This window comes from Macrotis lagotis, chromosome 2 (assembly GCF_037893015.1).
Source record: "Macrotis lagotis isolate mMagLag1 chromosome 2, bilby.v1.9.chrom.fasta, whole genome shotgun sequence".
NCBI lineage: Eukaryota > Metazoa > Chordata > Mammalia > Peramelemorphia > Peramelidae > Macrotis > Macrotis lagotis.
In genome coordinates, this window is record NC_133659.1 from 335620082 (window position 1) to 335634339 (window position 14258).

The following is a 14258-nucleotide window of genomic DNA, read 5'->3' on the forward strand; positions in this document are numbered from 1 at the left end:
ATCCAAGGCTATAGGCAAGATGATTTCATTTACAACAACCTACATCCTCTTTCTCTTTTTGGTGTCATTATTAATCCCACCAAACTCTGAATGAGATTCAGATACAGAAAAGTTATATGTTGTTGAGAAAATGAATTCATTTAATCCCACAGTTCATTTCATTAGATACATGAAGTCATTGTATACTGTGGATATATCATTCATAGTATAGACTGCCATTTATTCATGCCTTCTCTTCCACATCTTTTTGTAAATCTAGAGGAACCACCAAAAATGCAACAAAGTCTTCCTCTGTTCTTTAGATATGTACCATATGAAAATGCTTCTCTTCTAAAGAAAAATATAAACCATTTTTTTCTTAAATGACTGAGAAATTGGCTCTTTTTTGCTTCAAGTCATAAAGATCTTTCTTCTCTTTGCCTGTGCTAGTTTCTTTTTATATGTATTTTTAATTGCTTTTCAGGGGAAGCTAGGTGGTGCAGTGGATAGAGCACCAGCCCTGGAATCAGGAAGTCCTGAGTTCAAATTTGACCTTAGATAGGTAATAATTACCTAGCTGTGTGATCTTGGGCAAGTCACTTAACTCCCATTGCCTTGCAAAAACTAAAAAAAAAAAAAAATTCTTTTCAGTGTTTTGTTTTTAAATCCCAAAAAGAAGTTTCAGGGTTGATAGATGTAAATTAGAAAAAGGATTGCATGGCCTATGAGATCTTTCCAGCATCTGGGGAAGAGGTTTAGAGGTCAGAGGTCTGTATGTCTATGCAGTAACCCCCTTCAGCAAAAAGGATCCCTATTCAAAAGAGGAAAGGAACAGATGTCTGAAGATGAGAGAATGGTTCTCCACCATTACTGCCATCAATACTGGACAGACAGGGCAATGAGAACAGTGGCACCTAGCCAGCCAGGGTCTCCTGGGAGATCTCAGGCTCCCATGCTGCCTCTCATTGGATTGTTCTTCAGGATTAGTTGGTGTGGCAGCAGCAGCTCCCTACAGTATTCTCCAAAAAAAGGAAGCAAAAATCTGGGTTATTCATTTTACCATTTAAGACTGACCAACCTGGCAGGACTTGCCACATTCAATCGATCCCAGGGAATGTGTTATAGGATCAATTGTGCTTTCAGAGTTAAGCAATAGGATGCAAATGAAAAGAGGTCCTTGGGCGCATAAAAAGTCTCATCCTTCTTACCAAAGAACCAGAAAAACATTTTGGTATGGCATCCCCCATTAGAGAAAGTGTCCCAGGCCACACAGTCAGGCTCTTATCTATCAGACCCCAGGCATCAAGACAATTCAGGACTCAATAATAATGTGGAAGTACTTGGGCCAGGGCAGGAACAGCAGAGTATAATGGAAAGGGCCCTGAAGAGGGATTCACAAGACCTACATTTGACTCCTGGATCTATTTACTATTTAGATGACCTTGAATAAACTATTTCCCTTGTCTAGGTCTCAGGTTTAGGCTTTCTGTAAAAGAACAGGGAGGAATAAGATGTTCCCAAAGGTCTCTTTTGCCTCTGAATCCTGTACCATAGCAATGATCTTAAGTACACTTAACTGCTGCTGGTGGCTATGAACATTATTAACTTAGTAAATTAAACCTGAAAGGTGATGTCCATGTAAATCTGCCCATTTTAGGATTGAGCAATGCTTGCAAATAAACCATAGAATTTTTGAGAGCTTTTTGTCCCCAAATATCAAAAGCTTCATTTTCTATGTCAGAGCTGTACACAAATCATGTAACTAAACTTTTCTGGAAAACACCTTAATAAAATTAACATGAAATAGACCTGTAGCATTCCTCCGTCTTATTTATGTGACTCTCTTAGGCACTGTGCTAAGTACTGAGAATACAAAGAATGGTAAAATCACACCCTCAAGAAGCCAACATTTTGATGGAGACAACATGTAAACAGCTATGGCCACATCAAACATATGCATGAAAAATCAGAAGTAATGTCAGAGAGGAAGGCACTAGCAGCTGAGCAACTAGGGACTCCTCCTTGAGAAGGGAGAGAGTGCCAGGTACTTAGGGATGCAAGGGCCTTTAGGGCATACACACATTCCAAGATAAATGGCCTGGAAATCAAATTTCTGCACAAACAATTCTTTTTCCTGTTAAATTCCCTTATAAAATTGGACATGTGCTCCTCCAAAAGCACATTTTGACCCCAATACATAATGGAAATTTCTAGCTAAGTCAATTCATATAAATATTTATAATGAGTCTATCTGCAATGTACTGACTTGGAGCCTAGGGGGGTACATGGTTGAAATAAAAGTTGGTTCTTATCCTCAATAACTGTCTAACGTGTACATATTTCATTTTTTTATAGAGAACTCCACATGAGAAAACTCCCTCCACTGAGGCAGCGTAACAATCTGCTCTGCAATTTAGGATCTTAAAGAGCTGTCTTGGGCACTGAAACTTAGTAACTTTCCCAAGGTCACCCAGCTAGTATGAGTCAGAGGTCGGACTTAAACACAGGTTTTCCTGACTCTGAAGTTGGATCTCGATAACTTTATACAATATAAGACAGAGTGTGATGACAGCCACAGAGATCTAGGAAATTTTAACTCATGATGTTACATATTTAATGAGAAAATAATTGCTTATAAAATATTAATACTCTAAATATAAACCCAAATTCATTTGGGCTAGCTTAATATTGGCTCAATAACTAAAAGAGCTAACGTCCAAACAGCAATAACAATTTCAATGAACGAAACCTCCTGGACTAAACAATCCTTCAGTTTCCTCTGTGAAGACAAAAATAGTCAGGCCTTTTTAGGCTGGGGAGAGTGACAGCAAGGAGGTCCCTTGGAGGTCAAAAGACCTGAATAAACATCTGTGCCTTTAGCTTAGTCTCTACCTCTGAAATTCAGATTTTTCTTATCTTTAAAATAGGAGTTTTTGCACTGCCAGTAGCTGGTTAGAAATTCATGAGATAACAGATGATCACAGGATTATAGCTCTAGAACCAGAAGAGGCATTAGAGAAAATCCCAAGTAACCCTTAGTTTGAAAGATAGGGAAACCAAGGCAGCTAGATGGCACAATGGAGAGAGGAGGGCCTGTGTTCAAATCCAGCCTCAGACACGTAACACTTAGAGGTCCTGGACAAGTCACTTGACCCTGATTATTCATGAAGAAAATTGAAAACAAGAAAGGTAACCAAGGCTTAATTCAGACTGATCCCGGCAATGAACAAAGCCAGTATACATAGTGTGCCTAGGAAGAGCATCTAAGAAGGTTTACATATGTTGTATGGTTTATGCTACACATGACATCTAGTAACATAGACTTCCCTACCTTGCGGAGGCTCCAATGACTCGGGGGCCCAGATGCTGCCCAATCCATCCCTTCTCCTGGTCTCGGCCACTCTTCCACCAACCTTCTGTAAGAGAGCCGGCCCTCGGGCTCTGTAAGGACCCACGGGGCACCCCGTCCCCCCGGCTCGGGGGCAGGTCTCAGGAGTCTTCCAGGAAGGGTTTCGGCCAGGCCTGCCATGCTGGTCACTGTGGAGAAGGCTCTCCAGGCCAGTGTGAAGGAGAGGCTGGGGCTGGGCTGGGGCTGGGGCTGGATGGTGGGGGCGGCCCAGCTCTCTGGGCTTCCAGGCCCTGGCCGAGGCTTCCCGGGTCAGTGGCCGTCCGGGCTGGGGGGCCTGGGTGGTCCCTGGGCCCCTCGGGTGCCTCGATGAGGGGCGTCCCCACGTGCTCTCCAAGGGGGGGGGTCAGGCCCCGGCTTCTGGGGACCCCCTTTCTTTCCTCACAAATGACCTACGGGGGGCAGGGAAGAGCTCTCACCAAGTTCCGGGGTCAGAAGCCGAGACTTGGAGCGCGTTGGGCAGGGGGCATCGGCCGAGGCCTCCCCGCGACCCCTGCCAGTCGCCTCCTCCCCCTTTAGTCCTCGCCTCTTCGCACCTCAGGGGCTGAGGGCGGGACTTCCGGAGCCCGCGCTTCGACCCCATCCAATCCGGCCCCTCCGGAGGCGCCAGCGAGCCAATGAGAGGGCGCAGCGCCGGAGCGGGCCTGCTGGCTGGGGGAGCCGAGGCTGGGCCTCTGGCCCGGGACCCTCAGAGAAAGAATGGCACAATGGCGGGGGGGGGGGGGGGGGGGGGCTCCGAGGAGCAAGGGGCAGGGGCTAGCGAGCGGGGCCCGAGAGGCGCGCGAGGGGCGGGGCCTCATTGTGGAAGTGCAATGGGGGCGGGGCCTGGGAGGCGAGGGGCGGGGCCTCACTGAGGACGTGGGGTGGGCGGGGCCTTGCTGAGGATGTGGAATGGGGCGGGGCCTGGGAGGCGAGGGGCGGGGCCTCACTGAGGATGGGGCGGGGCCTCACTGGGGATGGGGCGGGGCCTCAGAGGGGACTGAAGGGCGGGGCTCATTGAGGATGCGGGGAGTGGGGCGGGGCCTAGGGGCGAGGGGCGGGCCCGGTGCTACTTTGTATCCTCTCCCTCCCCGGGGCAGCCTTTGATGTGGCCTGGGCGCAACTCCCATCCCCCACAGGCCGCCAGACATCAGTGACGTCACATGCCCACTCCCACTGCACGTTGTGCCCTGGGGGCGAGCTTTCCGCGTGGTCCGCCTAGCTTTGGTTCCCGTGTTTCTCCCCACGCTCCCCGGGCACCTCCGGGGGCACCCCTCTGCCCCGCGGTCCTCTGGGTCTCCCCTCCTCATCCTCCGCCGCCCATGCTGCTGCAGGAGCTGTCGCCATCTTCATGCTCTTGTTTTCCCAAACGCTGACGGGAGCCCAGCCCCTGCCAGGGCTGATGGATCTGGTGGAAGGTGCCCGAGTCTTCCCAGGACTGATGCCCTCAGCACAGCGCCGGCCCCCTCAGGGGCGTCCGCATCAGCCACAGGACGGGGCCAGCCCTTCTGCTGAGCCCACATTTTCATGCCAGGCCTTCCCTGAGGACAGGAGAGGATCATTGAACGGGGGTCTTTCTTGCTTTAGCCCTCAAGGGATCGTTCTTAATAGGGACTCTTTATTTATTTTTATTTTTAAGACAACGGGGTTAAGAGTGACTTGCCCAAGGTCACACAGCCAGGTGAATATTAAGTGTCTGAGGCCGGGTCCTCCTGACTCCAGGGCCGGGGCTCTATTCACTGCACCACCTAGCTGCCCCCCATCATGGGGACTCTTGCTTGCACAAGTGTACCTGCTCCTTTCTAATAGACTTGTCGAGAATATTATAGGAGCAGCTAGGTGGCGCAGTGGATGCAGCCCCGGCCCTGGAGTCAGGAGGACCTGAGTTCAAATCCTGCCTCAGACACCTACTAATGACCTAGCTGTGTGACCTTGGGCAAGCCACTTAACCCCATTGCCTTGCAAAAAAAAACCACCTAAAAAATGCTTACATGTGTAGAATAACCTGATAAAAATGGTATAGAGAAAAGAAAGTACAGAAGTAGGACTTTTGCTTCTAGAAGTTGCTTAGCAGCCTAGTGGTTTTCAAGATAATCGAGTCTGTCCTCCTCCCAGAACCTCAGGCTTCTTTTGGCTTTTATTTCTTTTCTTTTTAGTGATTTGGAGTAGTCTTTCCTAAATCTCTCGATTGTTGGCCATTCATCTTTTGTGAATTATTTGTTCAGATCTTTTGACTACAAGTCCACAGTCCTTGAACTTAAGGATTTGGGTTGTTCCCTGGATATCTTGGATATCAAACCCTTTTGAAAGATTGTTTTCACCAGTTGACTGCTTTCCCTTCTTATGCTAGTTGCTTAATTTTATTTATGCAAAAATGTGTCATTTTCAGGTAAGTCAAAATTAAACGTCTTCTATCTTTTATGATCATTTCTAGAACTCACTTCCTGAGCTATCAATATCAAAGTATCTGATCCAATTCTTTTCTAATTTTGTGACTAATACATGACCTTTAATGTACGTCAAATATGTATTTTGAATTTATTGTATAATATGGTGCTGCATGTTGATTTATATTTAATTAAAGCTCCACTGGCTTTCCATTTTCCCCAACAATTTTTATCATTCTTCCCTAAGAAATTTATGTTCTTAGGCTTATAAAACATTATCCTATTAAGTCCAACTATCTCTGTGCTTCCGTGTCTTGTCTGTCTCATTGATCTACTTTTCTAGTGTTTAACTTACACTAGATATTATTTTGTAATATTTATAATTATTACTTTATAATACATTTTAAATTTCATTATTTCCCTCTGGTACAATTTGGCATCTAAACGTACAGCAAGGCTTTACAAGTATTTTCCTATCTTTTTTTCTTCTTGAGATAAAGCAGGCAAGCATTTGTTAAATTCCTTCTGTGTACCAAGTACTTTGCTTGGCCCAGCTTTGGTGTATTGGAGCAGGCATTTGTTTGAAGTCAAGACCCCCCTTTGACACTTACTATCTGTGAGACCCCGGGGCAAGTCATTTTTCCTTTCCAAACCTCAGATTCTTCTGCCTAAAATGAAGCATTTTGAATCCTTGACCTGAGAAGTCCCTTCTGGCTCTAAATGTATCATAATGTAATATGCATTCAATCAGGGGAGACAACACATACCCAAAAATAGACCACAGAGACCGTAAGCTCTTCTGCTTACTGGTGTATCTGTGGGATGAGATTAAAACTCTGGCAGTTTAACAGGCTCCAAGAATTTTTAATAGGATGTAGTAGATATTAGGAAGTTTGACTGCAGAGCCACCCATGGATAGCAAGAAATGTAAAGGTTGTTGTAGGTAACTCATGGACCAAGAACTCTACTTTTGCAAAGGAATTTGACCTTAATGAAGCCTCTAACAGGGGTTTGGCCTAGACAAAGGGAGATAGGTCAGGGATAAGGGGGTGCTTATGTGGGACAGTCCCTGCAGCAATCTGCAGAGGTTAACTTGGTTGGTACAATGGCATTTCAGTGGAACAAGATTAGAAAGACACGAGTCTTTATTAAGTGCTCATGGCTCTAGACAGAAAACCTCTCAAGGTTCCTTCAAGCCTTACCCTCCAGTCCTGGCTCTGACCCTCATCCTCAGGGTGATATTGGGTGAGTAAGGTCCCTTGCTGGGCATCAGTTTCTTTCCCTGATTAAAATACCTGGATTGTCTGAAGCCCTTTGTGAATAAGAAAACGTCACAGCTTCATAGACTATGATGACGGCGACATTCGAAAGGACCCCAGGCACGGAATATGTCTTTATTAGAGAAGCAAGCGGGCAAGCACAGAAATAACACGTAGTGCTTAAGATACAATACGAAAAATAGAAAAATAGAAATGAAATTTCATGGAAAGCAGCCTCACACACAGCTAGACAAGAGATGGTGCCCGGCCACACTTTCGGCCACCTGCTCTCCAAACAAGTTTTTCATTTTTTTATTTAAAAAAAGGAATAAAAGTATAAATCCAGTGTCTACACCTGTTTCAAATAAAGCAGCACAGAACTGAGCCCTTTGAGGTGGTATCTGCCCGTCTAGTCCTAGACCCTGGGTAAGTGCTGTATTTCAGTCGCTGGTTGATCTTAGAAGAGGCAGGCATTCCTCCAGCTCCCATCAAGAAGGTGATTCAGAACCAGGAGGCAGCTGCCTACATCCCTTCCTACCACCCTTCTGGTTCTCCTTTCCCCCATGCTTTCTCTGATGCTATTGAGAGTCTCTTTTTTTATCCCTCTGGGCTCCCTGTGCTTCGGGTCTGGTGGGAAGACGATGACGCTATCACCTTTTCCCTTCAGATACCATGAGGTCAGGGCTCATGTAAACAGGAGCAAGAACAGTGTCAAGCTTGCAAAGTTTCTCCTGCAGCCAGGGACTCACATACAGACAGAACAACATAAACAATGTGGGAAAAAAAGCGAGATTATTTTAGAAGTCTCATAGCTGGCAATCTGCTTGCCGGTTTCAGTCGACTGCTTTCTTAGGGGACAAAAAAAGGCAGCTACAGAGTAAAACATAATTTCCAGTTGCAGTTATGGTTAATGTTCTCTGTTATTGTAAATGTCACCTTCCATGTGAATACTTCAAATTGTATTACGTGTCCCTGTGCTGAACTCCTCTTTCTAGGCCTCCCTCGTCAAAGTTCTCCTAACAACCTTCACAAGCCTCCAAGTCCACCCAAAGGAAGTCATGCAGAAAGCCCTTCCCCATCTGAAAAACCTAGTGGCCAGTTTATCCATCCATGGGCACACGCCACAGGATGTGGCCCAGTCAACACCAACTTGTGCTGATGTGATTAATGTGATAAAACTCAGTCTTGCTATTACTTAGCACAAGCCCTCCCTAGTGCGACTTGGCTATTTGCTTCAGACCATATCTGATCGTTAGGAGTGATTTGAGCTAGCCTCTGGCATTCAAGCACTGTTAACCACCACTTTGCTTCTTGTCTGATTTATAACATCATTCTTAGAGAATTAACTGCTCCTCTAGCATTGTTTTTTAGTAATGCCTTACCTTCACAAGGTTTGGGAACTACATGAAACAGGATATAGGCCTACATTTCAGAAGAGACACCAAAGTCCGAGCCATAATAAACTCAAAGAAGGAAGAGCTTTCTTCCAGACTCTCACCCCATCCCCACCCTCCATCTTGGAGCATTGCTCATCTAAGAACCAGATAATTGTGCCCTTTATGATAAAACTACAAAAATAAATACAACAGTTAACCCCTGAGATCATTCTAGAATTCCATTTGGGCTTGTCACTGATTCCCCTCTGAAATGAACATTTATTTGGTTGACTATGTTTATTCAGAGTCTCGGTGAAAAGCTCTATAAAATACAATAATCAGGATGGGGTTGAGAAGGTTTACATTCTAATTGCATATATGTTACATACTTTGTACTTTATATATGATACAGTCCATCACAGCTGCATGTTTTTGTAACAGCTTACGTTCATACGAGTAGATAAGGGACGTCAAACACTACAGTTAGAGGGCTGTTTGGGACTGAAGGTAATTACGTGGCCTATAGTTACTTAGCTGTTGGCTTTTTCCAGTTGTTTTACACAGAGCTACCAATGTTTGTCCAGCAAGTCATAAGGGAACGCATCAAGGGCTTCTAGCTAGTCGTACAGGACATGGGTGCTGCGAGCATGCAAAGTTTTTTGTAGTTTGAGTTTTCTCTCTTTTATAAATAAAAGTCAAAGACGAGATCACACTTTCCCATCTTCTGTTTGTATACCAGATCAAACTTCTCATTCATGGATACAGTGAAGATGTCCTTCCAGAGCCCAACTCTTCCTAGAATAAAAAGTAGAAAAGATGTCATTCGATTTCTACATGCCTACATCATAAACTTCCAAATCCCAGGGTCTCTGGGAACCCTGAGCAATGAAAACACCAGACTCCAGACTCTACTTAGAACATGGTGGGCTAAGAATAGAACCAGCAAATAATTTATAGGACAATCATGCTTCAACAGTTGGAACTTTCACTGACTGAGGTGGTTGGGTTTGGGGCAATATGACTTGATCCCAACCATATCTGAATACAGGGTCATAGAATATTAGTGCTGGTGGGGATATCCTCCAAGGTCATCCAGTCCAGCCTAGACCCAAATAGGAAGGAACCAGTCATCCTCCAGTCTCCACTCCTTAGAGTGCCAGCATAGAGTCATCTCTTTAAAAATGCTTGTTTATTCATTAATTGATTAGTTACCTCCTGAAGCCATCTATGCTTCTCTGGAATAGTCTTGCTCTTTGGAACCAAGCAGCAGAATATTGTTCCCTCTTCCATGGTGACCTTTCAATAATGATAGGTACCTTTGCCTATTAAATCTTCTCTTCATTAGAATAACCTTAAAGGATCCTAGAGGTTCAGCTAGAAGGGAATGTAATCTAATCTAACCCCTCATCTTGCAGAGGGGGAATCTGAAGCCCAGTGAGGGCAGTGAGCTGCCCAAGGAAGCACAAGTAATACATGACCTGATGACTGCAAGCTTAGCCCTTTCCAGATGGGGTGGATTCCACAAAATGCAGTTCTCAAGGTAGGACTCAGATGTCTAGAAGGGATGTCCCAAAAGACATTTGCTTCTCTGATATAGGCACAGAGTTCAGTGGTAGATTGGCCAAAGCCCAGGAGAATTGAAAGAATTTCTCTGTGTTGCCACCTAATCTGCAACTACCAAGTAACAGAGGATCTCACCTCTAATATATATACTATCTGTGCTACCCTGGGTATATCTGTTAACCACTCTGTGCCTCAGTTTCATTCTGTTTAAAACTGTGATTCATTCATAGGGCAATGTAGGGAATGTGGCATACTAAAAAGAAAAATTTCTTTCCATAACATGAAAACCTACTCAGCCAGCTTTGGCTGGGGTGGTTCTCAGAATAGACCTTGCCCTTCCTACTTTGTTCACAGCTAAAGAAAATTGTCACTCTGGGTAGGAAATCTGGTAAAACTAGATTGCCTTATCTCATCTTTCCTAAGGATAACAACAAGAAAGAAAAGACAGGACCACTCAAAGGCTTCTTCTATTCAAGAGAAGATAATGAAAGAGAGCAGTTACCGGGTTTGTTGAATTGTGGAAATTAACCAATCTACCACAGAATGGACTATTCCCACTGAAAATGTTCAATGTGACTTGTTTATACACATCACCAAATCCACATTTGCCACTCAATGATTCATTCTAGCTATTAAAAGGTTTGCCTATACCTAAAAATGTAGCTAATCATTATAAAATGATATTTTTTCAATCAGAATACTGGTCATCCCTTAGCAATGGAGAGGATCTGATGGTTGCTTTACTGTTGGCCTTGAATCATCAATTATTGTGTCCAAATCTAGGGAGAAGCAGTAGTACTGCTGTCTTTTGCTTTGGGCATATTTCATTGGGAATATTGGATTTAGCTTTGTGTGCCACATTTTAGGAGGGTTGCTGGCGAGTGGGAGAGAGTTTGGAGAAGAGAGTTGCCAGGGTGGGGTGATGATCAGTGAGTAATTTGAGGGAAATGTGGCAGCAGGTTTCAAGGATCTGAAGGGGTAGTACAAGACAGAAAGGACTGTCTTGTTCTGTTTGGGCCCTAAGGGCAGGAGCTAAGGACTGTAAGTCTTTCAGGAGGAACCTGGTGTTGGTCCATCTTGAATGGGTGGACTGAACGGTGATGGGCAAATATAAACAATCCCAACGGGGAGAAGGCCTCCCTGCAGGTCTGTTCATAAGACTAGGTGTGTCAGTAGCTCTACCAGGTGTGAAGTCGTCCAGAAATGCCAGCTGTTACTACGGGATATCTCCAACTGCTGGCAACATATCTGCCACACAGGGACTGGCTTGTTGGTTGATCTTTCGGACCCAGGCTGCCTTGGCATTCCATGGGAATGCTGTAGAAAGGAGTGAGTTGGAGGCCTCTGAGATCCAATCCCACTTAGAGAATCTGTGTTTTTATATCTTGAGATGCAGAAGTCTAACTGATGTTGGCTAAGGAAAAAACTGAGGATTAAGTGATCACAGGATTTGAAGCTAGAAGGGACTATAAAGATTCACATCAATTCAACAAGTATTTATTATGTGTATATTATGGCCCAGGTCCTATGAATAGTCCTAAAGATCCAAAAAAAGGAAACAGTTTCTGCCCTCAAGGAGCTTACATTTTCCTGGAGGAATGTAACATACACAGATCTGAAGAATAATTTTGGTGGGTTGGAGAATAAATACATCTAGAGGTCCAGAAAAAATCCTTCTGAAGAAAATAGGCCCCTTAGCTGAGTTTGAAAAGAGGTTAGTAATTCCTAGAGGTGGCAGAAAGGTGGAAGGGTGTTCCAGGCAAAGGCCTAGCATAATGGAAAGGTGCCCAAGTAGGAGATGGATTATGGTGAAATACAAGGGAAGCCAATATGGCCTTCTGTCCTCCATAGTTCTAATGAAACTAGAAAGATAGGTTAGGCCAGGAGGAGCATCTAATGCCAAACAGGGGACTTTATAATTTATCCTAGGGGCAACAAGGCACTGCTGATGTTTACTGAGAAGGGGAATGACAGAGAAGGTCACACCTGTGCCTTGGCACCTGAGTGGAAGATGGATTGGAGTGGTAAGAAACTTGAGGTGAGGATGGCAATTAAATAACTCTTGCATGGGTCTAGGCCAGAGTTGATGGCAGCCTGAGCCAGGTTGGTGGTCAATTGTGAGTCCTGAGAAGCCTTCAGGATGCCATCTTTGATTCCCTCTCAAAGGTCTGACCTCCCCCCTGGCCAGCCTCCCCTTCCCTCACATAACTTACCTAGCAGGTAACACTGCACATTGTCATTGTCTGACTAGCATGATGGCAGGGTCCCTTGGATCAGCCTCAGTCCCTAGTACAGGGCTCTCTGTTCACAGGAAGGGTGTTGGCAATGGTGGTGATAAAGCCAGATGGGAAGAAGGAAGAAAAGAACGTACCCCGCCCAACAGGAAGGGCCTCCGCATTGCAACACTGATCAATGAGCTGGTGGCAGTGCTCTACCATGGACTCCAGCTGGGCCTTGTCATAAGATACCCCCAGGAATCTCACCAACTGTTCCACCATTGTCGCCAGGTCCTGAGGGAAATACAGAAGCATGAGGACCCTGCAAAGGGGTCCCTCCTCCCCTCTCACCCCCCCTCCACCCTTAGAGAGGTAGACCAGGCCAAGCTCCAAGAACCAAGGAGAATGAAGGGAGTCACTGGACCAGAGCTGAGAAGACAGCAAGGTAGAGCTGCCCGGGCATCGTCCATGTGGCAGGAATCAGCTGGCAGGCTTGGAGCCCAGGACACATGAGGAAGACACATTTTAGATCATCAAAGTGGGAAATGATGGGTGCAACTTATGCACCTGTAGCCATGTCATCTAGAACTGGAAGAGACCTGAAAAACCACCTAGTCTACACATGAGGAAACCAAGGCCTCAGGAGGGGGAAATCACTGCTCAAGGTCATGTAGATGTACCCAGAGGAACTGGCCCTCTTGTTGAGGTCTCTCTCTCAGCTTCCTTCTCTTGACACTGAAATGCTAAGTCTCTATGGGCTCCTAAAATGCCTGTCTTTTCAGTTGGACAGTAGGTCTTTTAGGAGCCCCTATAGGTAACCAGCTACATTCTAGAGGCTGTGAGAGAAACAGGAGGAGGAGAAGACAAAATCCCACCTTGAGATGTTCAGAGGTTTTGTGGGGATGGTTCAAACCATTGTATGGAGTGGGAGATTGAAAAGAATCCTGGACTGTCATCAATATACCTGAGTTTGAAAACTGGATCTGACATTTAAAGAGATATTTGTCTGTCAGCAAGTCCTTCTCTGGGCCTCAGTTGCTTCCTCTCAAAAATGAATCATAAAATTGGAAGCCAGAAAAATCCTTAAAAAATCTTCTTTAATACTGCCCCCTCATCTTACACATGAGGCATAGAGAGGAATGTGACCCAGTCAAATGTCCAAAGTTTGAAGCCAAGATTCCAACTCTCAGCCATTTCTAGAAAAGGCCAAAGAGGAAGACCATTCAAGAGGGCATCTACCAGTCAAAAGAATAAAGACCCCAGGGGGCAGCTAGGTGGTGTAGTGGATAGATCACTGGTCCTGGAGTCAGGGGGACCTGAGTTCAAATCTGACCTCTGACACGTAATCATTGCCTAGCTGTGTGGCCTTGGGCAAGCCACTTAACCCCATTGCCTTAAATTAAAAAAAAAAGAATTAAGAACCCAAGAGAATGGTTTTCTGATCCCCAGATCCAGCACTGTACCACCTAGTAGAAAGACTAACTTGTCTGTTCTTCAAGCAACAAACAAAATTACTTTGGAGTGGGTGAATGGGTTTGTGCTTGTGAGAAGCAGAGATTAGGCATGAGAGTATTTGTCTATATGTTAATATTTAAAAGCACACCCATGACTTATGTTCATGAGAGACAAGGATGATGTATAGATACACACATGGGATATATGGAGCAAGTCTAATGTTCCTCACCCCTTAAGGTGCTCCTACCCATGGATGATCCAATTCAATTTTAGAGTGAATCCATGAAAAGGTATGAGGTTTCACATTGATGAGGAGGAGCATGATGGAACCATTGTCTGAGGGTAGCAGTCATTGCCTTCAAAAGTCCAGGGCATTGGTGTCTCCAGACCCTACTCACCCGGTGCATGTCTTCATACTTGAGGAAAAGCACATTTGAATCCATATGATGGTCCCAGAATTCCTGGACATGCTCAAACCATGAACCGTATCCCACTACAGAAACAAGGAACAGACTTGTCCATAGCAGGCCTGGGGCAGAGGAAACCTCTTTCCCATTGCTATGTCCCCCAGATATGGAGCAAAACAACTCCAGAGCCCAGGTAACACCTAAAAAGTAATTTCCCCAGCACGTGGGCAG

General features: G+C 45.1%; 1 protein-coding gene across 1 annotated transcript in view; it reads right to left on the bottom strand.

Moving 5' to 3' along the window:
• Positions 1-9068: 9068 nt before the first annotated feature.
• Positions 9069-14258, bottom strand: part of SULT4A1 (sulfotransferase family 4A member 1) — a 45778-nt gene continuing 40588 nt past the window's right edge. The window contains exons 5-7 of the mRNA XM_074220840.1: positions 14019-14113; positions 12321-12459; positions 9069-9181 (exon numbers count right to left, since the gene is read on the bottom strand). Coding sequence (XP_074076941.1) covers positions 9069-9181; positions 12321-12459; positions 14019-14113 — 347 coding nt within the window. The remainder of the gene's footprint in view (positions 9182-12320; positions 12460-14018; positions 14114-14258) is intronic.